General features: G+C 39.2%; 1 protein-coding gene and 1 long non-coding RNA gene across 5 annotated transcripts in view; one reads left to right on the top strand and one right to left on the bottom strand.

Moving 5' to 3' along the window:
• The window catches only part of WNK1 (WNK lysine deficient protein kinase 1), a 100,208-nt gene that overhangs the window by 65,760 nt on the left and 7,686 nt on the right, over positions 1–26,762 (bottom strand). For all 4 annotated transcript variants that reach the window (XM_069003690.1, XM_069003691.1, XM_069003689.1 and 1 more), the window contains exon 2: positions 1,303–1,475. In XM_069003690.1, coding sequence (XP_068859791.1) covers positions 1,303–1,475 — 173 coding nt within the window. The remainder of the gene's footprint in view (positions 1–1,302; positions 1,476–26,762) is intronic.
• LOC138104421 (uncharacterized) lies at positions 1,403–10,609 on the top strand. Its single transcript, XR_011148060.1, has 2 exons — positions 1,403–1,492; positions 6,387–10,609. It is a non-coding gene; the product is annotated as an uncharacterized lncRNA (long non-coding RNA).

The raw sequence follows: 26,762 nt of genomic DNA on the forward strand, positions 1-26,762 counted from the left end.
GGACTACGTCACAAGCACGTGAAGTACTTAGGGCACACCTGAAATCTCCCATACAGTTTACCGGTCAAGTCTCAGGTGAAGTGGACTAGAATAAACTAAATCACAGTTATGACACCACATAAGCCAATCCAAATACTAAAATCTGTGAGAGGAACAAAGGAGTAAAAAAGGGAGAAAAAAAAATTTCTAACACTACACGTTTAGCAGAAAATTAGGTAAACTTTATTTAAAGGCATCTGTACAGAGCTGCAAAACCTTTAACGTATTACTTGTGTAAAAGCAGCACATGAAGCAGTAGATCTGTTATTTTACCTGGAATACCTTAAACAACCTGAGAAATGCCTCCACTGAACATACGGCTAAAGAATGTTGCAGTACTCTTACTCGTCCGCTACTATTTCAAGAGACAAACACTTCCCTGTAATTGCAGCCCAGACTCCCAAAGAGCCATTTTTCCTCTTAAGAACGCCCATTTGTGACTATCAATAAGCATGGTAAAAAACACAAGACATCCACAGGCTATTTCAACCCAAGAGATGGCCAACTGCTTCCAGCTCCCACAGCCTGCTTCCACACGTAGGATGTGAATGGCTCTCCAGGAGTGCAAGGGGCACCGAACCCAGCCTTGGAGCTGCCCCTTTGCTCCAGAGCCGGCGGCTGCACTCCCGGCACAGGGCTGGCGGCTGGCGCTCGGGGCCCGCCAGCCCCGCACACCGCTAGGGGCCCTCGCAGCAGTGCGGCTCCTGCGCTCTGCTCTTAGCTCGCCCTTCTACACACCCCGGGGCGCACTCACAGGTCTGAAGCTGCGGGAGCTGCACACTCTCGGATTCTTGGTAGGTACTACTTCAGCAAGCTTCAGTTAAACCAATAGGTGGTGAATTTTTTTTTCTTTTTACATGTTATTTGTATTGTGGTAACATCCAAAACCTCCCAAAAGCAGGGAATTAATTTGTACTTTGAACTTTACAAAGTAGCTCATCCTAAATGGAAAGCAGCTAGAAAAAAAAGTTTCTGAGATGTAGAAATTGAGTATTGCCTTCCTGAGCTCTTTAAAACCAGAAGTTTTCTGCATGTGCTTCCAAGGACATCACAAGTAAGAACTGACAAGCTTGCTAACTGAGATGATGTTTTACCATAACCTGCAACATTAGCAATGCTCCTCCTAAACAAGAACGTTCCTACAGTAGGTTATCCTGCAGCAAAAGGGCTCTGTTCTCATCTATTTGAAATATCATCTATTTCTAGTGCTCTGATGCTGTGCTAATGAAACTGAAATGCTTTGACATGTCTTAATTTACTTACGTTTTCAATGTTCCAGATGTCATGAGCTCCGTCACAAGAACAATACACTTTTTTCCTTTGACTGTGGACTCCCAGGAATCATAGAACCTGACAATATTGGGATGTTGAAGCCCTTTCAGCATCCCAGCTTCCTCTTTAAATCTTTGTCGCTCTGACCTGGACAGCTTCCGATCCTAATGAAAAAGAAAAGGTACATGAGAAAGTTTTGCTTTATTTTCTTATTGAGAGGCAGCAACTGGAAAACACTTAGGTGCACACAAGAATCAGGTGTCTTACTTAAATGCCATTTGGCTTGCAATTATCTTTAAATATTCTGTTTTGAACACATTCTATTACAGTCTTTTTATAATACGTTGTTCTTTATAATTCTATTGCTCTCAGGGCTAAGAACTGCAAGTCTGCAGATTAACTCCTCTTTCTGCTTCCTCCTCTTTACTCTTAATAAATTTAGCTGTTGCCTGACTTGGGGTGGAAAGGGGACATAATGTCTTGAACACTTCAGTGTTTGAGAATGAAATCAGGTCATTTAAAGCATCTCCCTCTAATGTTGTACATAACCTTTCATTATTCCTAGATGTCTATCCAGACCACTGGTAACAGATGGGATTAGACACCCATAGAGGGAGTTAAGCATCAAACCTCTGTTAACACACAGTATGTCCTTGTAGCTGTAAACCATCAAGTGAATGAATTGGATTTTCTTTGATTAAAAGCAGAACCTCAAGATTGAGCAAGTTTCCTGAAATCTCACATCAACAAAAACAAAGCCATAACTCCCACTAGAGACAGAAAGCAATCTTTTGGCCAGAGACAGAACACAAAAAAGCATTCCTGGACAATACTGTTATATTACCTACCAACAACTGGCTATCAGGTATCACCAAGGCTCCAAGCAGCCACTACCAGAACAAGCAGCACATCTCAAAGAGATGACAGTCTCCTTGTGCCATGCAGTGTTCTCAGCTTACCAATGCACTGCTCACACCAGTCTGTCTGACTGACTGACACAAATTGGGTCCGTCTGCAGTTTGTATTAAAAAAACCACGTAAAATACTTCAGCATATACTTAAAGCCAAGAATTTCAGAATTACTGTTTCTAACAGTTATTTAGCAATAACCAAAGACCTATTTGTCAGACCTGAGTAATAATTTTAAGTCACTTGATTTCACGTTGTCTTTTCAATTAAAAGGAAGCAGTAAAAACACGCAGGATTTACTTATACTCCCATTGTCCTCCAGACAGTAATTCCTCTTCCTTTTACAGGCCATGTGTTTTCTCAATACAATTCAGCCATGTAATATCTAAACCATCCTACATTCACTTAGATCATCAACTTTTTCTAAAAGGTTCAAGGAGTATCTTCAGGCATGGGCAAACTTCTTTTTCAGATGAAGCTCCAATTTTCAGAAGTGTACAATTTCCCCGGTGAAAGTCTGAAAACAGGTTTGAAATCACCTTAGGGACCAGTTTCCTATTGGTGTCTATGAATCTCACCCACTCTTACAATCCTTAGGAAAATGCAAACTCCTTAAGTATGACTAATTTAATCTACAGACATCAAAAGCATTCAATCCTACAACTACTTCACTCTGCAGAAATCAGCACTACCACCTCTTCCCATTCTTTCATAAGCATACTTGCACAAGTTTTGATAAAGCATTTGCACAAACACTCCACCAACAATTGAGCATTCATGTCTGCTTAGGTATTGCAGAGCTTTTAATATGTAATCAGTACTCCCATTCGAGCTGTCTTACCCATCTAATAGCTTTCATTAGAATGAACAGGGCAGCACAAGTTCTGCTCCAAACCTCAATCTTAAGTGCCTCAAACTGCTGTGAGACAGAAGAGCAGTGAGCTGCAGGAGGTACAGCTGACCACACACACACGCTTCTCAGCGACAGTGCTTCAAATAACACAATCACAATATCACCTTTCTTACAGGACAATAAAGCTGTTTTCTCAGCCTCTCCACTTGACCCATATAACTCACTTTTTAAAACCACTGTATTTTGGTGTAAATTCAGCTATTATATAGGGTCATTATACAAAAAAGGCTGCAATACTTACTTTTTTACCACTTCTAAATAGTCAACATGAACACTTGCATTCATTTTTGTCCAAACCCAAGATCTTAGACACACATTTGGACTACATTTCCTTTATTTTGTGCACACTAACAAGTTATCTACCACAAACATTACCACAAACAGTTTTAGACCTACACTTAACATCAAGTCAAGTGTATTTTGTTTCATTCTCATTTTAATATACATAACCTAATCTCCCTTAAGGGCTTTATTCAGTTTTCCCTGCCTCGGTACTACTGGCCCCAAATAAGAACTAACAAGTGGTAATCACTCTTATCAATGAACGGACTCCTAAGAGGCACCCACATTTGGACTCCTTTCTCTCTCTCACATCCATGGCAGCATCATGTTCCTGCAAACACAGCTGTGACGTTCAGCACAGCGCTCAACACTTCAATGCTGGCATTAAAAATCCACCAAGACCACGCAATAGGCTAAGTAAAACAATGCTGCTTTGAAAGCCACAGTGCCCCAGTGATCTGGGACAAGTCTGGACAAAACACAGGCCAAAAACTTTCACCCAGGAACACAGTTATGTTTTTGCAACCAAGGAAACTCTGCACCCTTCAGTACATAACTGCAGCAGCAAAAGGGAACATTAAACAGAGCTGGAAGAAAAAGACAGAGAGGCCACTTGTTTCCTAAGCCCAGCAATGCATACTACCTTTTACTACCCTCATTTCCTTGGACACACAACACACACCCTCATCCCTAACAGGTTTTTATGTTCTTCTCCTAAAGGAATACTAATGCTAGGTTACAGAAGACTGTCAATATACTTTAAAAGAACCCACAACCCTAACATTCAGGAAAATACTGGATCTTGTGTACAATTATACCAACAAAAGCTGTGTAACAATGACTGGTTATAACTGTAAGAATTACATTCTAATGCAACTTGCAAATAGTTGGTCTGCAGGCCAATGTACAATTTAAAATGACATTTCCACTTTCAAAACCTGAGTAATTAAAAATATTAGACAGCAAGATCTCCCAGGCTGCATAGAAACAGACTAGAATAGAGCCCATCCCAAATACATTTTGGCATCCTTTCAGCTGTTAGTATGGGCAAAAGTGACAACTTCACCTCCTGCTTGTTCTTGTACAAAAATGCAACTTCAGCAGCTGCAGCTACTAAAATATTGAAATAAGCAAGTAAAATAGAGCACTGTATGTAATTTGGGAGACTGAGAGCTGATGTTACCAGCCATGTTAGGTATAAATAGTTCAGGAAAAGCAGGGGAATGAAAGTATGTTGGCATCACACAAAATCCACAAAGTGGCTGTACAGCATAGCTGTAGCAGAAAGAAGCCATCATCACTTAGTGGGAATTTAGAAGTGTGTTTTGCAAGACTTTTTGGGAACAGTTTTCACCACCCTCAGTTATAACTGCATACTCCAAAAGACTCAAAAGCCCAGATGTGTCTTCCCAACAAGGCAGCTACTGGGGGCAGCACTCAGAATCCACTGTGGCCTCTGAGCAGGAGCCTGCAAAAATGCAAGACCCTCAGCTCTATCTCCACTTACAAAGATGTAATGGAGTCTGTGGCCTATCACTCAAAATATACCCTCCTTTTGATTAAATTATCCTAAGTGTGAATCAGATAGGCAGATTTATCCCCTGCAGCCTTTTTCCTATAACTCACAGTCTAAATAGGTACACAGATGGATCATTTCCACAGGTATTTGCTGTTTTCCTTTGAAAACAAAAATACAGGTTTCACAGATTAACATTCCAGTTTCACCAAGAACAAGATTAGTTAGACAATTTCAATGTTTTTGTTGATTTTTTTTTTAAATTTTATTTTTTAAATCAAACAGCCAGAAACTAAACAAAGCAGGAAGACACACAAGTAGTTTTCCATAAGCCTAGGAAACTTGAACAATTCTATAAAGAAGCCAGTACTTTAAGAACAGTTAATAATATACAGCTTGATATCCTATCCTTCAAAGACCAAATCATTTTGGAATTCCCACTACAAAAATTTAAAAATGGACACACCCTCTCCTCTCCTAGTCTTTTTTTACCATAATGCAGCAACCTTAGGCAGGCAAGACAAAGTCCTAAATCTAGAAGTTACCAAATCACATTCTTGTAGTAGCTCAGCACAAGCTGAGCAGATATAGCCCAAATATTTTTAAAAATATACAAAGCTGTCAAACTGTAGGAGAGCTTGCTTCCTAAAATGGATTTAGCTATCTTATAAAATGGACAGCATTGTTCTTCCTAAACTGATAGCTTCCCTGAAGGACCTAAGTATCACATCCCTGGGCTGCCCTTTGAACAAACTGAAACAGATGCATCAAGCCTACTCTGTTCATTTCATTCATTCCTTTCCACCTACATTAAATTGTTTTGACAAGCCAGGACAAACAGCAAGGCTTCCCAGCACGTGACTCACGGTTCTGCAGTGCCAGGGGCCTGAAAGGAGACAAGCAGCAAATGAAACGATTGTTCAGCTCAGAGCGATTCAATAAGCTTTTTCTTGGCTCTTTCCATTTATCCGGGTCCTTCCCATCTGATTTGTTTTGGTCAGGAAAGAGCTATCAGAGGTGTTTACATTTTTCAATGTGAAACAGGGATCCTGGGCGTTCATGATAACCCAGGTGCAGGTTTACTCTTCCACTAATTTCCTAAAGGTGCAGGAGCATTAATTACACACAGTAGTACTACTACCCTCTTTTTACCCCTGTACCTACATGGCTTATACAAATGATAAACAAACCAACCCAAAACAAAACAATTCCCTTCCCCCCCTAAGATTAGCTATTGTACCAAGCCACAAAAAACAAAGCTCATCAGCAAAAAATGCCTATATTCCTCTGGTGACTTGTTTCAGCCAAGACTTACTATCTACTCAGCATCCTTAATGAGGAAAGAAAATACATTTCTGGCACCTAAATTAATCTTAAATTTCAACTAGGATACTCACATAGTCACTGAGCCTACTGAGTAATTTCTCATCTGTTTTTCCTTCAACCTTTCCACAGTCCTTCTGAGTTCTGTGCTGTTAACATCACGACAGGAAATCACACATCTGCAGAACACATCCCACTACCCAGAGTGGTCGCAGAGCCCAGCCCGGACACCGGAGGCAGCAGGGGAGCCTCCTCAGCAAGGCACCGCGCTCTGCTCAGATCGTTTGAGTCTGCTCTTCAGCCAGCCCAAGGCCAACCAAGGGTCCCACCGTTTTTACTGACTGACACCAAAAGGCCTGAGCTAAAGCCTCGGACAATTCAGCTGGCACTAAACAGACACAGAACTGGCACAGTGCACTTCACCCTCAAACACACACTACAGGATAACAAGCAGGTGGCTACCGAGGGAAATACTCTACATGGAAGGAGCTACATCTGCCAACTCCTGCTATACATCCTCCGAGGTGATTTTCACTTTCTTAACATCAACTACAATTTACATCACTGAAGTGCCACAGAACCTTCATGCACAGCAGAACAAACCAGACTCAGAAAACTTCCCGTGATCTCCATCTACAAATAAGTAGACTCCATAAGCAACACAGGTCAACTTTAAACTGTTTGGGTTTGGGGTTTGTTTTTTGGTTTTTTTTTTTTTGTTTTTTTAAATATCAGTGAATGAGCTGCTACACAGTTTAGAGCTATTCCATTTTCCACAATATTAGGAGATAAGCAGTAAGGAGGAAACAGAGAAAGACTGGACACTTCATATACTACAGACAGGTTTTACTAGCTTTCTCCATATCCTAACACTAGATCCAGAAATGATACACTGCTACATTGCACAGACAGTTAATGGGTTGTTGTTTTGCAGGGAGGTTAACGACTACAGTGACAGTATGTAGTTTTCATCTAGACACGCCATAGAAAAATCAGCAGAAATGAACTGTCTTCAAGTGATGTGATCTGTAAATGTACAGCCATGAGAGACTTCAAAGTGCTGCTGAATTATAGATAGTCTGAATCACAACCAAGGTAAATTATCTATCTGTGCTGAGGTTACACTGAGCAGCATTTTATCAAGCATTCCAAATGTCTGAAAATTTGAGTGAAGACGCTGAAGCTCCCAGCCTATTATATGGAAGAAGAAGTAGCATACAGAACAGACAAATGTTCTTCTGTGTGCATTTCTGCAGCATATGAGAAAGGCTTTGCAAGCCTTTAAGCAAGGTTAATGAGGGGTCATCAGAGGAGAAGCTAGCAAGATTGTGCTCTGATATTCGGCACTGTTAATGGAACTGAGGCTTTGTGGGCTGCAGTGTTCTCATCCTGAAAAAATCTAGCAGTTAAGAGGAAAAAAGAGCACAGTAACCACTGAGCTAGATTAACAAAATATCAACAAAGAGTCCACTGAGCTTAAATATCATCCAGCATTACAAGGTTGGTGCCTAGAAATGGAAGTCTCCGTGCACAAGAACTGCATCTACTTTTCTGTTTCAACACGTAAACCACTTAATACTTTCCAGCATTAAAGTCTAGGTAGAGAGATAAAAGGGAGGGGAAAGAGACTGTTCAAAATGCATCCCTGTACAGCAAGAGACACAAAAATTCATCAAAGATCTGCACAGATCCTTCCACCACTCTACTTTCTACAAACCACTGAACACAAAAAAACCTGATTAAATAGAGCTGAACAGCTGCTGTTCCAAAAGTACGAATCCAGGCTAAAAAACAGCAGCTCCCACAGCCCCTCCTCATAAGGCTTGTGCTCTGGACCCACTGCCAGCTTTGTTGCTCTTCATTTGACGTGCTCCAGCACCTCAATGTTCTTCCCTTAGTGAGAGGCTCAGAACTCTTCAGTCACTTTCTTCCTCATCTTAGTTTAAAGCTGGAAGACAAAGCTTCTGACAGGTAGCAAAACGCAATGCAAGGGCAAGTTAATGCTTACTTATTGAAAGAATGATTTCACATTGCTCCTTGGCACATCTCCACAAGAATCTATTTTATATAAGCCACAGACACAGCAACTTACCTTAAGAAAGATAACACTGAAGTATAAAATACATATCTAAGACAATAGAAAAGAATAGGCTTGAAACAGTTACATGTTTTAAAGTTCCTGATTAAGGGTAAATACTTGCTGTAGGTTTCCTCTTACACAAGGTATTAAAAATGTTTTAAGTTTCGGGAAAGTACATAAGTAGTCAACCTAAGTGAAACACTGAGAGACGATTCCCATTATTTGTCAGTTTCCTGGTAAAAAGCACCTGCCTTCAAAATTTTTCACCACTAGTCATGTGGAAGGTAAAGGAAAATGGGTAATTGATTTGATAGTTCTCTTCTGTGTTTTCATTTCTGGCATTTCAATGCACTACAATAGTAACTAAATGGAAAATGCATTGGAAGATGAAGTTAATTTGTTAAAAACACAAAAAATACAAGTGCTTCTTATCCTCTCTCTTAGCATTGTGCAGTTAAATGATACAGCAAATGTACACAACTTTACTTATGCTGTTCAAATGTTAGAAATAAAGAAACAAATTATACATAACCTGACAGATAACTGATGGTAGGAGGAAGGAAAGAAGGGAAATGAAATTCTAAATGATCAAACAAAAGGAGGACAGATGTCTTCATCAGTCACCATTTAGTCTGAGTAAGTCAATTATACATATCCTGAAAGAACTTTTACTTGAGTAAGCTTCAGCAAATAAGAAATACATCTTTGTCTTAACACTGAAGGGGAAGTATCTGCAAACTACAGCTCACATATGTGACCGAAAGATTCCAGCACCACTCCCCATTTTATCCTGTGATTGTCTCAGTTTTGATGAAGCTGTGACTCACCACCACAGGGCAAGGGGGCAGAACACCACCAAGAATTCTATTCTTCTGATGTACTCACTTTCCTACTTTTACATTTGCAGTAGCACCTGTGCCAGCAGTAGCAGTATCTAAGACACCTGGTGGCAGTAATGCCATAGACTTTTAACCTATGGTTTGAAGATGTCAGAACTGAAGTCTCTGCTTGCTTGCACCAAGTTCTGGCATCATTGTAAATACAACCTCCATCACGAACACAGCAGCAGAAAAACTCTGTAACAGCAGATGAGAATGTTTCTTCTTTATATAAGGTCACAAGAGTCTGAAAAGTACACATCCCAATAACAAAGTCCATCTTTTGTTACAGTGGCAGTGTGGGAATTTTTATTTTCAGCAATGCCAAAGGTGACCACACTGCTAGGATATTGCACCTGGATACCATTTGCAATATCAGATGGAAGGCTCATGGCCAGTGCTCACCAGAGACAGACACAGGTGCAGGCACATGGCTTAGGGACCGGAGCAGCCACTCCCTCTGAAAAAGGTAACACCAGAATAGAACCTGTACAACTCCAAAAGGGAGAGAGGAGTATGGCTGGCCTGCAGGCTTCCAAAAAATTCAGCCACAGTAGATCTTAAGGTTACCACTAAAATTTAAAGAAGGATTAATAAACGGTACAAACTAAGTCTCTATTGGATGCTTGCTTTCCAGAGCTGTGTTATATGTGAATATACACATTAATACACATCTGCACTACTCCTCTCGCCACTCTCACATCAGCAGCAACTTTCATAAGCAAAGCAAGTAGGCTGAGCTGAAAACCTGAACCAAATGCCACTTCCAAAGAAAACAATGACTAAGACTAATCACACTGTCTAATCAGAATAAATTAAATACCATACTCATACTTTACTAAATTAATTACATATTTTCCTTTGCTCTCCACAAAACTAGCAAGCAAAAAATTTTAAACAGTAGGTATGAAACCTAAAGCTTAGACATAACCTCCACTGGAATCTTCCAGGTCCTCAGGAATCTGGACTAAGAATGGCAAGCAACTGTTTAGGCTTCAGTCATTTCTATTCTAGGGCTGCTCTAGGCACCATTTGTGTTTCCTTACGTAGAAGTCATGGGGGGGAAAAAAAAAAGATGGCTAAAATTTTTATTCAATTTATCTGTCCTGAGAGACTGAACATTAAGGGACAATAATCAAAGTGCTGGGCTATACAAAAATAATCAGTAAAAGAACAGAGAGCCCATCTATTTATTTCCACTTTAAAATTGTTTGATCCACGGAAGATAAACGGCTAAGTCTGCTTTCTGATAGCAGTTCTCAATAAGGCTTATGTTTATTACATACAGCTTATTAGAGAATTGAAGTGTTGGCTGAACTGAATTCTTGATGAGCTATTAACCAGCTGGACCATCTTGTCACTTGGCTCAGATGCCTCATTAAAAGTTTTGAAGAGCGTGTCAGTTCTCATTTTGCACTGAACTGATGGTTTTGCCAGTGAGAGGGAAGGTACATCAAATCACCTCAGTTTTATTTTACTATTAAAACCCAGTTCTCCACTCAGGGGTGACAGTACTTCAGGAAAAAAAGCCTTCTTCACAATCCATTCTGGTTACCTCACAGATTTATTAATTCAATGAGTTAAAAGTGCAATTATAGCTTTTGTTTCATGTATTTCAGTATGACTCACAGACCTTTTGTAGCTGCATGTCTAGAACATTAGGGTAAACCCTTAACCAACTCTGATAAAGGCAAATCAATTCAGAAAATCAAACACATATTACAATTCTTCACCTCATTCTTCACAAGGCTAATGGCAAACAAGAAAAGTTAGCTATAGCTATTTCTCAGCATGCCAAAAAGTTGCATCAATAAGCTGGCTGGAAAACATGCAGAAGTGGCAAGATGACTGCAATTATTTACTAATAATGAGCACAGTAAGGGTACAGAAGAACCAGAAATGTTCTTGTGCTTCTGAGTAGCTCCCTTGCAAAAATCTCAGCATGAAACCAAGAGACAAGTATCAAATCAGCATTCCCTCCCTGCCACGCTCCTCCAGTTGTAAAGTAAACTCACATCAGCCTACAGTACACATTGGCTTCAACACTGGTATACACATCGTGTTTGCAGCCTGATTACACTACAGGAGTTACTCTTCCCAGCTTCCCTTCTTTTCCTGCAAACACATCCAAAAAAAGTACTTCATTTAATTTACAAAACTGTGGATTACTATCAGTTATGACAGGATGACATATGAAGTGTAGGCCAAGTACTGGCAGCCAAGAGAAAATCCTTACAATAGTCACTAGAGAACTCCATGCCAGACATCTCTCATTCAGAGATAGATCTCTCATTGAGAGGTCCTTCAGGGATCCATCAAAAAACCCTCAAATAATTGCCAGGTGTTTTGCTTGTTCTTGCAAGATAAAAGAAATCAAAAAGGGATCTCCTGTAGAGAAAGACTAAAGAGATCCAGAAACAATGAGTTTTATGGAGTGACCAAAATTTGTGTTCTAGATGAGGACTCAGAAATACCTTCCATAAATACCAGTATTAGTACTAGCATTTCACAAGCATGAAAGTCCTAAACCACACTGGAGAAGCACTTTTAAAATTTTTTAAGCATAACTGGTGTCATTTTCCTGTTATCTACAGAATGCCCGTCTTCATCTCAGGGTTCTCATAAAGGGAAGTATTAATAATTCTTCCATGCTTACCCAAAAGGTTGACTTATGAAATCAGTTTCTTGCATCACTTGCATGTTTACTGTACACTTTCACAATAATATCATAGACATCAGAGACACTTATTCCACCAACACGCTGTGTACATCTTTCTTGGCTAACACCATACATGATCTGCATCTAAAAAGCTACTCACAAAGTCACAAATATTTCAGACAGTACCAAATGAACCACTAATATTTTAATTTACTAATAGTAAATTTAAAAATACGCATATTATCTTTCACAGAGCAAGGAAATTGAGTATAGTTGAGTCAGGAGAGAGAAAACACTCAAAATTTTAACACTGGACAAGTGGTAGGATGAACAACTAAGACAACTGGTATGATGAAGCATACTCTGCATCCAGAAGCTTAACTGGCTTTGCAATTCAATCCTCAATAATTTTAAAATTTATTAAAACACAAGAGAAAACAAAGTGTAATTGAAATGCAGATGAAGGGACCACTCAGCTCCTGTTATCTAATCCAACACAGGATACCATACATAAAAACAGCCAGGGGTTTGCTACATTGTAAATCAAAGTAATAATATGCACACTTTGGACACAGAAGTACTATTTTTACAGAGGATGAAAGGGGGAAAAAAACAAACCCACACAAACCCTTTCAGTGTTGGACTGACCTGCAAGAAAAGCCTTTGACAACTAAAATTCAGTGTTGTCAAACAGGTGAGATCAAAGTATCAAGAGAGTAATCCCCAAAGGGAGACAAAGCACACAGCTAGGAAAAAGCAGGAGAGGAAATTTAAGATGAACATTTAAGACTTTTTTTCCCTTGGAATTCGGGAATTACATACATAGTATTCCCACTGGCAAGGCTATCCTGTATTAATCCAAGGATTTTTTTCCAAAGAATACTATTGGGAATATCCTGCACTGCCAGCAGACCAACCATGACCTAGAAGGCCTCAGATACTCAACACGTTATCTATGAATCAGCTATTCAAACTGCTACATCTTATCCAAAAAGTCTGTTTCTCATTACATTGTGCTTTAGTCACATACTGTCTGTCCTTGGTCTGGTGCCACTTCGTTTCAATTGTCTGAACAGGAACACTGGAAGGAATTTCTTGAAGACAAACTCTAATGCCTACGCATGTCATGGTCCAAGGGGCCTGCCTTAAATGGGTCATCACAACCTGTAAGCAGGCTTCTTTGTTTTCAGTTTACCTCCTACTTTGTCCCACTGAAGAATTCTACATGCAGTTCAGTTTAATTGTGAACTAAAGCGCTTTATCAAAAAAAAAACAACAAACCAAAATAACATGTAAAATATTCAAATAATGTATCCATACAGTGAAATATCTGATATTCTGTGCATCATATACAAAAACTATTAATTAGTAATCATGCTTAACATTGAAAAAGTTCCCTTAGCCAAAAAGATATCTGAAAAGTTTTTTAGCAAAATGGCTCTGTCTGAAACACACTCAATGTGTTCAGCAAGTATGCACACACAAAAAGCCATGGAAGCTGGAACTCAAATGAAAGCAGTTTGTCAGAAAAGCTGTTCTGGTACTGCACCCCTTGCTTCACTGGCAACAATTGCATTTCTGTGGGGATAAGAGTGGGTAAGTAGATTTGAGACATTCTGTATTTCTGTTTAAGTTCCTTGCCCTAGCACACAACCCCAAACAACATCCCAGTAAAACCATTTTAATTAAGCTAAAGACAGTATCATAAAGATAACAGACACAATATCTAACAATAGTTAGATGAGATCTAACTCGCTGTAGTCTGAAATCCACTAAATAGTAGTTGAACAAGTACACAGACTTGCTCTTGCTAGAAAGAGTCAGTAAAGAATTATCCTTCTCCTGTCTTGAGATAACGAAGGCTACACAAGACCCCTTTTTCACAGGCAGAAACAGGACACAGATAGATCTCTGAACAGATGTCTAACAGAGCAGCCATATTCATTTTCAGAATAAGAGCCTCCTGTCCAGCTACCAGGGAACAGGATGTGAGTAGAGGCAGGACAAGCCCACATAAGCAGCAATCTGGAAGCACCTGAGAACTAATTCTTTCGCAGTTCTGTTACTACTCCAGTATCTTCTTCAATTAACTCAAAAACAACCCTCGTGCCAAAACAAACTTTCCAATCAAAATTCTAATGCTTATTATTAAGCATTAGATGAAAATCTCATGAATTCCTTTTAAAGACTATCAGGTAGCTTTGTAATTTTTTCCTCCTGAAGACCCTATCACTACAATATAAAATAATTTTTCCACAGAATGATCCAAACATAGATCTCAGCACTTTTGAGGGACAGCTGTGTGAAAGTCTCTTGGGAGCTCAATTCTAAGACCTCTTTTCCTAGGAGATCAAAAGATGGAAGTTCAGTAAGCAGTTTTAAAATCCTCAAAACATAAGAACATTTCTAAGATAATTTTCTTATTATTACCACAGGGGTTGTTTATATCTTCAAGTTTCTTCGTTTGGGCCACTGAAACTGAATCATTTCAAAAGAAACGGAAGACAGTCCCTTTAATCCTTGTTCTCTAATTGTTTACTAAAAATGAGGGCCAAGTGTAAGCACCTCCTGTTGCAGCACCTCAGAAATATTGGGAAGAGGCTTCAGTAGCCAGCAATAATATTACAGTACAGAGCAGCAAGTGTTAAAACTCAAAATTTATAATTAACTGCACCAGCATTGATACTTAACAGCCTAGAATTGTGAAAGAGGGACAAAACCAACAGACCATCCAATAAGCAGGAGCTGGATAGATGAATCACAGTCTCAGAGTTACAGTCCTATCTTCAAAGCTGTTAGGAGGCTGAAAAATTTATGAACAGGCATCTTCAGAATGAGTTGCAACATATCTGTCCATCAGAAGCAGACATTCCCCCTTGTGATTTCCCTTTGCAAGTAATAAAATCCAGACTGCACTGCAAACAAAGAACTGCAGTTCCCCCCCTCGCCTGCTCTTGCCCTGAGCACTCTGGCTACAGAGGCTGAGAGGTTTTTGATGCTATTTTAATCTCTTCTATGCTTCCAACACATGTTGGATCTCACAGATCTTTCTTGTAATTTCCTATTTCAAAGCACACTCTCCCAGAGAGACCTGGTCATACTTTGGGCACCTTCTGCTGAAGGTTCCCACAATCAATTGGTTTGGCTCTGTATCTGCAGAGCAAATTAATGCTCAATACAGTCCAAACTGAGATTGCTTGAGCACATTCACCATACTTAACTGCTGACTCAGTGCAAATGACTCCATTTCAGAATTAGTCACACATGTGAGTATGTGAGGTGGAAACTGAAATTTATGTCACTATGAACTCTTCTTATCTCAACGACTTCAGTATGCTCGTGCCTAAATAAGGATTTCACAAGAGATCTACTGGCAGTGCTCAGGCTTGTAGAAACAGGATGCTTTTCCAAGACAGGGAGTGGAATGGGGTGGTGTTGTAAGAACAGGGTGAAATCTTAAGACCATAGAAGAGACTGTAGCTACATACCAGAATTATCTGCAGAATTGCATTTTTAAAATTGAAGGTAACAATATTCAGACAATCCGAGGGATAACTGCCTTTTCTTATTAAGAGCTCCTACCACTCCTTCCTTCCAGAATACTTTCAAGTTTTCCCTTCCCAGGAAAGACAAACAACATTAGACATAGCACAGACCAGGCTCTGCGCTAATTAAAAAGGAATTCCCATCCAATGTTTTAGACACTAAACATTAAAACAAAATTAAAAGTAGTCAAGTACTATTCTGATTATAGCTATGTTTAGATGGTTCATAGATTTTTGCAGTTGTTTCATTTATATACATTTCTTTGAACTTTTATCTTCCCTTCCTCTTGTACAATCATGACTTCTGTCATAAAAAAAGGAAAAAAAATAACACACCACAAACATTTCTCTAACTCAGCCATCTGTGTAACAACACTGTTTGCTGGTAGCCCTATTTTATGTAAACCCTGAACATCAAGAGTCCAGTTTGATGTGAAAAATCCAAAAGGTATTTAAAAGAACAAACTGTAAATATACAAACTCCTATATTTCAGAATGCATTAGACAAAAAGGGATAAAAAGGGATTAAAAAAAAGGATTTTTACCAAATCTGGTAAAAATCAAAGTTATATATTCCATTCTTTCTGTATCATTTTTCCCTCAAAGCTCAGGGGAAAGCAGACAGTTTGACCAGGGCATTTGCTTTTAAAATAATACAAAATTCACCTTTCAAGATCTGAATTCACTGCAGCTAAAGTCATTTGAGCAGTGTATCTACACAGATGCTTCCTTCAGACAAATTACAACATATTGGTACCAAAGCTGCTTCTCCATATCTGACAACTGAGATTAACAGCTGCAAAGTCTGTTACTTGTACAAATAGAGAGGCTGCTGTTCCACAAAAGACTTTCTACTTGAAAACTTCACTTCCTATTTCTCCAGAGAAACTTACAACATGATGAAGCAAGCCATTTCTGAAGATATTAAAATTTCCTTGCTTAAACAGTTGCAACACAAACAAGTGAACTGAATTACATTGTACAGCTTTGTACCCTGCATTTCCCATCCTGAGGGTTTGACTGGCACACACTGCACAAAAGGTAATTATATATTTGTAAAAGAACGTCAACACACACTAAGTAAGTTCAACAAACTGCTTCATATGGCATCATATAGATGCTGACACAGACTATTCACAGGCTAGAACATGGATCAAGTTTTCAGAGTTTAAAAAAAAGGTCATTTCCAAGTAAGTCTAATCTAGAAAATGTCACTTCTTTTAAAGTTTTTTTTTATCTGAAAACTCTGTACTTGGAAATACTTCCTCAGCATAGAGACAACACACCTGTTGAGACAACAGTCTCAACACTGCTTTTAAGTCCCTGCTTCACAGCCCTCAAGTATAAAAAGTTAAGGTGCCAGTGGATGCAATGAAGCAAGCATTTTTCTCTAAAGCACCTGTAACAGCTTGGCTGAAGCTTCTTAAACAATTAAGCTCAAGACAGACACTTGGCTTGACAATTTGCAGCCCAGGTGGTTTAGGTATACACCAGCTGGGCAGCTGAGAACAGGCTCTTGTGACAGGACTCAATCCTAAGTGGTGCTACCTGATGTATTAGTCCCATGTGTACCAATAAAGAATTTAAAATCAAATGACCACTATGTCAATATAGAGCATTACCAACACACTTCTTCCAAAGATAGCTTGTAAAATTACAGAGCTAAACTCCAGAATGAACATGAAAGAAAAATATGCTAGTTTTCATACTTTCAGAAGAAGTAAAGTAACTATCAAGTCACACACTATGCCAGCTGATGGGTAGCAATGCAAATAAATTAATTATATGGAGCTTACCAATAATTTTAACCAACATTTTAGGCATTGTCACCAAGCCTCAGACTTCAAATATTAAGTTGTTGTAGCAGGATTTTTGACAGCAACACAGAGAGGGGCTGAAAAAGTAAGCAAGATGTCTCCTCATACCACTTCACCCAAGGAAGTCCCCAGAACAACTTCCCTTTGGCAGCTTCATCTCACTGCATCCAATGCACGGATTTCCAGTTACGCAGCATGAGAGCACACCCCTCTAATGCTTTTAGAATCAAGTTACTGAAAAGACCTAACAGCAACTATTGCTTCACTTGCAGATCCTTTTCTGAATGAAAACAGAAAACTATTGATGCACTAAATTTGCCTTTTCTAAAGCCCAACACTTCAAACACAGCATGTAAAGCTCTGTGCTTTGAACTATCATTTAGTAACTCCAAAAGGTGTTTTCTGTCCACAGCTGCAATATCCAAACTGGATCCACAAGTGATCCAGAGGGATAAGTTCACTGCTTAGGAGCAGACGAGAGGAAACAGCAATGTAGGAGACTCGACAATACACATCATCTCCTTGACCCTCAGAACCAAAGACGACCACACTTGATGTCCACAATCTATAAGGCATAATAACCTAATGTTGTCCCAAATCAGTAATAACTACAGGAAGTGGCTGCAGTGCCTTTCAAGTTTACCAGGAAGCCTTCTTCTGTCCTTCAGTTTACTCTGCATCCCTTTTTTCATGGAAACTGGCATACTTGTCATGGAATATGACTGGTTGCCTATAGTTAACTTACACAGTATCATTAGTGCTAGCCAGACACTGAGCTAGAAACAAAATTACATAATGGGTAAACCAAGATTCTTCATTCAGTCAAACTTTTTTTTCCATAGATGCTACAGCAGGAATCACTAGGAACATGGAAACAAAAATCATGGCAAGGATTTCAATAGGAAAAGGATAAAAAAACCAAACAAACCAAAAAACCCCACCAACAGCAAAGTGCTATTATTTAAAGTCTCCAAGTTATACCATCACCAGTCACAGTCCTATTAGATACTCTGGGCTAATGAGGGCATGTGGCTGGATATGAGCAGCCTCGGTGCTTCCACCATTCAGGAGGAACTAAAAATCTAAGAGTGCAACAGCCACAGATGCCTACAATAAAGTGAAACTAAACTGATAAAAAGGGAAATTAATTCAGCTCTGTTTCCCCAATAAGACAGTCAGCCCCTCTTATCTTTGATGAATGTGTCCCAGGATGTGCCAAAGTGCACAGCACCACGACCCTTGATCCCTGCTTGACAGAAGTCATCGCTCAAGGCTCAAGATATTTTGCTATTCCCAGTATGTGTAACAGACTGTTCAAACCCTACAAAACACAGCCAGGCCAACTGCTGTACTTGCTGGTTTTGAAAGCACACACTGATGACTCCCAGATCCTCAAACTGTAAACCTGACACTAAACTACAAAATGACCACTCACATAAGATTCCAGATGAAAGACTTCCTAGCTTGCTGTCACCAAAGCAAGAGATCACATGCCAATATACAGCTGAAAAAACACCAACATTTATCAGAATACAAACTATCCCAGACAAGTCATTTTATAGAAAGTCAGAGAACAGGGAAAACTGAAGTCCCTCATGACTCTGAAGCAAAGTTCCACACTTTTTAAAAAGTGTATTATCTCCACCAACACCACCAATAAGTCAAAGGAAAGTGTGCTCTCTGTTCCTGGCACCTAGGCCAACAGCACGGACTCAAACATAAGAGTTTTCCACTGAAGAAGGCAGGCACTTCAAAGGCCACAAAATCCTCATTAAAAGCCTCCAGGACAGCTTCAACCTCCTTAACTCCCACTAGACTCCCCACACCTGTAGAGCTGCAAGCACTTCTTTTACAGTGGCTGCATGGGCTTCTGTTGCAGAAGCACTGCCTTAGTGAATTCTTCAAGCTGGAAACCATTTCTGAAACACAATGTACTGGGAAGGAAAAGTGAGATCTATGCAGCAACTCAACCAGACAATGTTTTGGGGTTTTCTTTTTGGCTTTTTTGGTGGGTTGTTTCAAGGGGTTATTTTTTGAAGCCCTGCAGAGACTAGGAGCTAGCAGTGTGGTCAATTGCATTTATTGTTCTGTTGTCTAAAGACATGAAAAATGTCTTAGCTACCCCCTTTGAACAACAAGGCTTTTCAGGGCAACAGGCACAATTCCTCTCAAAGTTTGAGAAACAGGTGATTTCGCTAAATCGTGGACAATTTCTCCATTTGTTTATGGTTTTTAACAGTCTGTAGTTACTGCAAATTTTTGTTTCCTTTCTAATTCAGTTTCAGTCTTATACACTGCAGTCTTCATTAGTCAAGAACTACAGTCTTGCTTTACAATAGTTTTCTGCAGAGAAGCTATTTTAAGTTAATGACTATGCCCATTCTCCCATTAAAGTGTTTTTTCAGTCATGGACTTAGCACTCAACATTTTTTTTATGGCACTTTGTTTCACATTATGCTCAGCAGCCCATGGAATACATGACATTTTGTAACCAAATAGCCAATGGCCATTGGCAGACTTCCCCATCCCTCCCTTTCTCAATATTATTGGAATAAATAGCCTTATTTGCACAAAGAACCCTCTGCAACCTGCAAAATCAAGTTAACCCCCTTAATAATCAGTGTCAAGCAGATTTATTACAACTCTCATTACACTCAATTCATTGCTAGCCAGAATCACACAGGTAACTCAGCCTTTTTGCCAGAAATACATACTGAAACACAGACTGAGGATTACCAACTAGCCAAAAGACCAGAGGGTGATATTCTGGATAAATGTTCTTACCTAGTAAAACTACAAAAGGAAAGGAGACTTCGTGTTGGAGAAAACTAGTAACTTAGAATCCAGAGCAATCCTTTAGCTATTTTAGAAAGAGTGTCAGTAGAATGCAGGATCAGTGGATGAAGTATCTTCATCAGCATAGTAGGACTTCTGTAATACTCTAGAAAAAAATGTAATTTCATCTGAAAAAAGGAATTTTGCATTTAAATGGTTCCCCTTCATTCTTTCTTCTTTAATTGGGTCTTAGACTATTTCTAACATTTTCATGGGACAGCTTTATTTCAAGTTAGAGTAATGCTCATGGCCCTCTAAACAAACAATTTGGTCACCAACTTGTGATCCCAGTGACTCCTGATAAACTCACAGCTGTTGGGCTGAATATTTATACATTAAACAACTGATGTATTTCCATCTGGCCTTTATGACAAGAGGATGACTATATAAAATGGCAAATCACTACTGCTTCCAAACAAAACTCGGGGAAGAGGAAAGGGAAACTGCTGAGCTGGACTGCCCTTGACCCATGACAAACAGACAACTCAGCTGTCACTTATGTTTTGGTCATTTGAGTAGCTGCAGAAAGTATATCTGAAATGAGACACCCTATTCAGCTGAAGCTCAATCTAGTCCATGGATTTTTTTTTTTCCCTTCCTGGAAAGAAATTTGGCTTGAGAAGGGGGAAGGGAGAAGGCAAGAGTATAAAGCAAATTCCCAAGAGAACAGTAAGCACATTTCCATGGGTAAGATTGACTTACCAGCTGGAAAAATCTAAGTTTGGATGAGGCAGTTCCAGGAGTCAAAGCTTTAGATGCAGGTTTTAAACATGCTCATTCTTCTTCTACATAGGGTAGCTGAACACAGATACAAAATCTGCTTCATTCCAGAGTGCAAGAGGGGGAAGAGGGAGAAAATAAAATCCTTGTTTTGCCAGATGGTTTATACTGGGACCACAGGAGGATTCAGGAAGGCCAAGGTTAGAAAATAAAGCAAAAAATGGCATTGGCAATGACTGATACACTGTTTTGTTGGAGGGGGGAGGAATGAGAATATTTCCTGAACAGGTAAAAAGGAAGAACAATTACCATTCCCACACAGGAACAAGAGAAACAAAAGATACCATTTCCCTGAATATTATTGCTGGAGAAGATAAGGACAGAAGTCAAAGGTAAAATGGAAAATAGTTCTCTACATCATCAACGAACTCATTCTTTCCATTCTGAATTCCAATGCCAACTTCCTCAGATTTCATACCCCTCTTAAGTGACAAATTATACTTAAAACATCGCTAAGCTCACAGCCTGCTGCTTTTTAACTGCAGTCATCCATACCAACTTAGTTAATGCTTATCAGTTGCGTCATTACCTGGTAGTTATCAGCTCTTTATTTAAAGTAGTTGCACTCCTTCAAATTTTACACAGTTACCCAAACCATGTGGTTTGTTGCAAAAAGTTATCAAGACCAGAAGTTGAGCAATACACAGTTTTGGACATGCTACAACAGCACAATCACACATCACAAGCATACTTCAGAAATTTGGTATTATCTTATAAGCTGCCACAGTAGAAGCCACAACTGTTTTCTGACAGAGGCCAAACCACTGCAGAAGTGCAGCAAAGCAAACCTTCAGCTGAACAACTCAGAACACAAACCAGCAATTTGCAGTAATAGTAAATAAAAGAGCCCTCCACAAAAGAATTTTGGGAATTATTTTGCTGATGTTGAAAGTACAGCCAGCTGCTTTAGCCCAGCTGATCCTGGCTTACTTCCTTTGGTTAGCCCAACCTAACCCAAAGCTACTTAAGCTTTCTTCACAAAACTGAACCATTTCTTTGCTACACCATTTGACATAATCACTGTTTGCACTAGTGTTAGTTTTCCTGTGTGAAAAGATTCTTCCAAATTAGTTCATCACCCATTTCCAACTCATAATCCTATCACTCACATGGTTTAGAATCGAAGGACGCCTTCTCCCAGAGGCCAACAAATGGATTTTTACAGTACAGGTTTATCAAGCAGAAGCCATTTATAGCTTGGGTACATTGGGAGTTTTCACAAAATCTCTTCATTTGGAGCAGGAAGACTATAAAGTTCTTCTCATTCTTGTTAAACTCCACACTTCAGACCAATTCAACTGTGTATCAGAAAACTGACCCAGAAAACCTTCTGGAGCACTTAGTCATCTACCCACTAACTAGGCCACAGATGCTGGTTTGGGATAGATGTCTCACTAGTTCCAAAAAAATTCTTTCAAACACTTAAATTATAGTCACAAAGTCTTACAAAGACAAAATGTGCATGTTCACAATTTATTACAAAATGCTAAAAAAACCCACAACCAATAGCAACAAAATGCTCAACCTTACAGGCTGCTGGTCTTATGGGGCTCAAAGTTTGAATGCATCCATAAAATGATTTTACATGCTCATGAAAGTTACACAAATATTTCATCTGTAAAGAAAACACAAACTGATACATGTCCACAGCAGGTAGCTTCTTCAATACAGTATTACAAATCTAAGACTACAAAGGAAACCATTTTGGCAAAAAAACAGGCAAGAAATCCACAAACTTTAGTACAAGTATTTCACTGATACTTTCATGAACTAGCCATTCATAGCAATAGGACCTTTCAGAATCAATTAATTGTTTTAAACTTGCCTGGTCCTAAAACTTTGAAATGTCATGTACATCCTAAGAAACAAGGTTTTTTGCTATTCCTCACTTTTGTCTTGTAAATGCTTTTCAACTCTCAAAGTCTGTTAGAAATAAAAAAAAAAAAGCCAACAATAAAAGCAGATTTCAGACTCTCCAACACCAATAAATCAAACTTCAATTCTGCTAGATTTTCTGTGAGTCGCCCAACCTTGAGAAGTAAGATTCCATGCCGGATGGGAGGAGGAACATCACTCTTTTTGAACCACAGTCCCAATATAAAATCAAGGCACCTGGCTATTTTTCCTATCTGAAGTGTTATCATTCACAGTTGGTCATGTTCAGTTGCACTGAAATGCTTGAAGGAAACCTAAGTATTAAAGACACTTTGTGACAGATCTTCAGGTACAGAACACACACAATACACTGGCGTGCTACAGCATTTAAGTCTTCAGCAGCAACCTTGAGGCTCTTCACTTTTTTTTTTTGGGTTCCTGAGGGTAAATACTGAACATCTCAGATATGTTCAGGCTTGTACAAAGAGATCAGCAAAAGAAATCACTCCATGACCTTAACTGGCTCACAGTTGCCATCAAGAGGCAAAACATTTCAAATTCAAGCACCCTGTGTAATTCAGCACCACCCCTCCTGGCACAAAGAACGTAAAATACATTTCTGCTTTTGAGTCTGCAGAAAGAAGCTCAAACTGTACATAAAGGAAGTAGAGAAAGCCACAGGAAGAAAAAAAAAAAAATCATTCTCAAACTGAACTTCAAGTCTTATTTCTGTATCAGACATTTCTGTTGTTTCTCCCTTTTCAGCATACCCTTCCTGGCAAGCCAAATGACTGACTAAGCCCCAAATCATGATAAATGCAAATAAAAAGCCTGCCCTCAAAGGCCATTCTGCATACTTGTCTACATCCAGAGCGAGCAATATTTTAAATAAAAAAAAGGAAAGAAAAAAAACCAAAAATATCAAAAATCAAAAAATCAATCACTTCTCAGACTGTATTTTTTACAGTAGGATATTTATCTGAATGGACTCCTTCAAGAACTCTCTAACTCAAATTTAGCCTCACTTATGACATTTTCAATTTGAGGAGGACTCGTAGACCAAGTCCAAATTAGCTATAACAAAACAAAGCACATTAACATAGCATCTTGCATTTTTATATGGATAGATAACCTACATTTCCCAAATGAAAGCATACCATAAGCAGCTGAATAAAGATCAAGACAAACCAAAAATAGTTCTATGTTGGAAAATATTTGTTAGAATAGAAGGCTCATTTAAAAGAGGCAGATTTGAAAACAGACATGGTAACATTTTGCAACATTTAAGCAAAACCTGCTAACAGTTCAGAAATTGCCATTAACAGATGCATATTGCATAAGCTCACATGGATTTGCAGATCCTTAAGATAATCAGCCTGGATTGCTGAAGCTTTTAATAACAATATTTGGGGGTTATTGTTTGCATGTCATTAGTCTATCCCAGGATAGAAGCAGTCAAAATACATTCAGAGTGGAGTCACAAACTTGCCACCAACAATCAGCAAAGGAGAAGCAAGTCACAGGCTACCCTAAGGGAGGAAAATGTCCAAGGAAAACTGGGTAACCCCATCAAGTGAAAAGTTTTAAACTATCACGAGACTACATTAACTGGCCAAAAGCAGACAAAATGCACATGGCTGTTGGTATCAGCTTTGTACTATCTCCCACTTAGCTCAGCAAAGCTGTTTCAGATTTGCCCCAATTACATACAAAGAGATTGGTATTCCTACTCTTTTCAAACTCTACTAAACAGTGGCACTAAACTCACAACTGCGTAACTGGGTTTTTCCGTCTTGACCTTTCTGCTTTCTGCCACCAGCCCCAAATCTGCTATCAGAACCCACTATCTTCAACTCCTGATGCAATGAAACTAGAAAGGGCTGAAACATGCAGATAAAAAGGATGCTCCACAACACCTAAATCGAAACAATATAACTCCTACCTCATATAACAGGTCTAATAAAGCTTATTTCCCACACTGTCTGCTACCTTCCTATAGCAGGACAGGAGCAGTTCAATGGAGACCTATTGAAAGGTTCTATCAGGGACTGCTTGTTTAACAAAGGCAACAGGATCAGAACCACTCTGGACTATGGCTCCAAACACAACTTGTGATGTGGATGCTATCAGAGTCTCCAAAGCTTCCCCTTCATTTTAATCTTACCGGTAACATGTGAGGAGTCCTGCTAACCCCCCACAAAGTCAGAAGACTTGAAATGCACCATAGTGATCCTGTCCTAAGACTCCAGAGAATTGCTGCCCATAGATTGCCAGTAGGTGAACCATGTTCTGGGGCATACAGATCATGAAAAAAAAAATGGCACCACCTACATTAAAACACATTTACTCCAGTGTCATTGACACATCACGTTGAAAGCTCATAGATATTTTAATTGTAAGGCCATCAAGTATACAGTAGTCTTTCTAGAGGATTTCTAGTGCATAGGCAGCATTCCCAAAGATTCTCCTTAGACCTAAAATGACAAATTCAAACTTAGCAGTTTGTCTCTGAGTGATTTAGAATGAGCTATCATTGTAAAAACTGCTTGCTGCTTTAGATACATATTAATACTCACACAGCTTCTAGAAGGCTATGATATAACAACATAACACTACCAGTCCAATTTTTATCAGGCTGCCATTTCCTTTGCCAAAAAATCACCTGAGAGCTTGTTAAATTATTTGTGAGTCAGGCAAAGTAACACCGTGCTGCTCGGAATTCCCCAAGGAAATCCTGAAGCACTTCAGAATAATGTGGATATGTGCAATGCACCTGCCATCACCAGGTGAAAATTACAAGTGGGATGAGGTTCAGAAGTACGCCTAAGAACTGAATCTGAATTTTGGTCACTGCATTCCATCTATTACTTTAGTCTGACTTTTTAGAAAAAGAATTTGCCAACACCTGTTATTGAACTTGCTGCATGGATCTCCTTCTGGGTTAAGAGGACAGCATAGCACAAAACACTATTAACACAAAGTTTATCCTCTGCAGCATGGAGTTAAGAAGTATTCTGCAGGTTGTGCCCACAAGACAAGACATGAGCAAGCTCCCTCTCTCAAACATGACCTCAAATGAGGCACAGATTCAATCCTCATCACCTCTTCACTTCCCCCAGCTCAAGGGAATGAGGGCAACCAAAACCACACATTGAGAAGTGTTGGTATGACAATTTGTAAATATACTGAGGAAGCTGGAAATGAAGTAGAAAGAAAGATATCTGTAGTATCTCGACCAAAAACATTCTAACACTGTTTAAGGTTCAATACACACCCTAAATGATTCTCAAAATCAGCTACAAGACAGTCCTTGGGAACGTAAGCAGCTTCCACAAAAACACTTATGAAGCCAGCATAAAAACCGAGTCTTGTTCATTTGGAGAAGAATTTAAACAACAGATTTGAAAAGATAAGCAGATGGTTCATGTTAGATAAAAGCCTTTGGCTACTCCAAGACGTCCATTTTCAGCATGACAAATCCTGCTATTGAGAACTCATATTTTTCCAAGCGTACTGGAGGAGTGTTTTTCCAAGGGTGGTGTACACACATCATGATCAAGTTAAAACTTCAGAAAATGATACCATGGTTTTAAGAGTCAAAACCAGGAACTTCCTATCATCTGCTATTAAAAATTAACACCAACAACAACAAAAACAACAAAACCCACAAACACATGCTAAGTCAAGAGAAAGTCCTATGCCCAGCTGTAAATTTACATGATGTTTATTATCTTTCTTATAACTTAAATGTTACATCCATTATGTACAGTGACAAACTAAACAGAAAAACACTCAACTTTTATTTCAACTCAACCATGATTTGAGTTACCAATTAGTAATCTCAAGAAAAGGTTGGTAATCTTTACAGGAAATGCATGACAGGAAGCATCAAGGCTACCAGTGCTTAGCACCAACTCTGTCACGTGCAGTATGGAGAACCTGGGTGTCAGTCAGAGCTGTGATGTTTAACAAGCTGCTGCATGAAACAAAACCAACAAAATAAGAAAAAGCACGTGTGGCCCAGAGGGATATTGCTAAC

The sequence above is a fragment of the Aphelocoma coerulescens genome, chromosome 1A, assembly GCF_041296385.1.
Source record: "Aphelocoma coerulescens isolate FSJ_1873_10779 chromosome 1A, UR_Acoe_1.0, whole genome shotgun sequence".
NCBI lineage: Eukaryota > Metazoa > Chordata > Aves > Passeriformes > Corvidae > Aphelocoma > Aphelocoma coerulescens.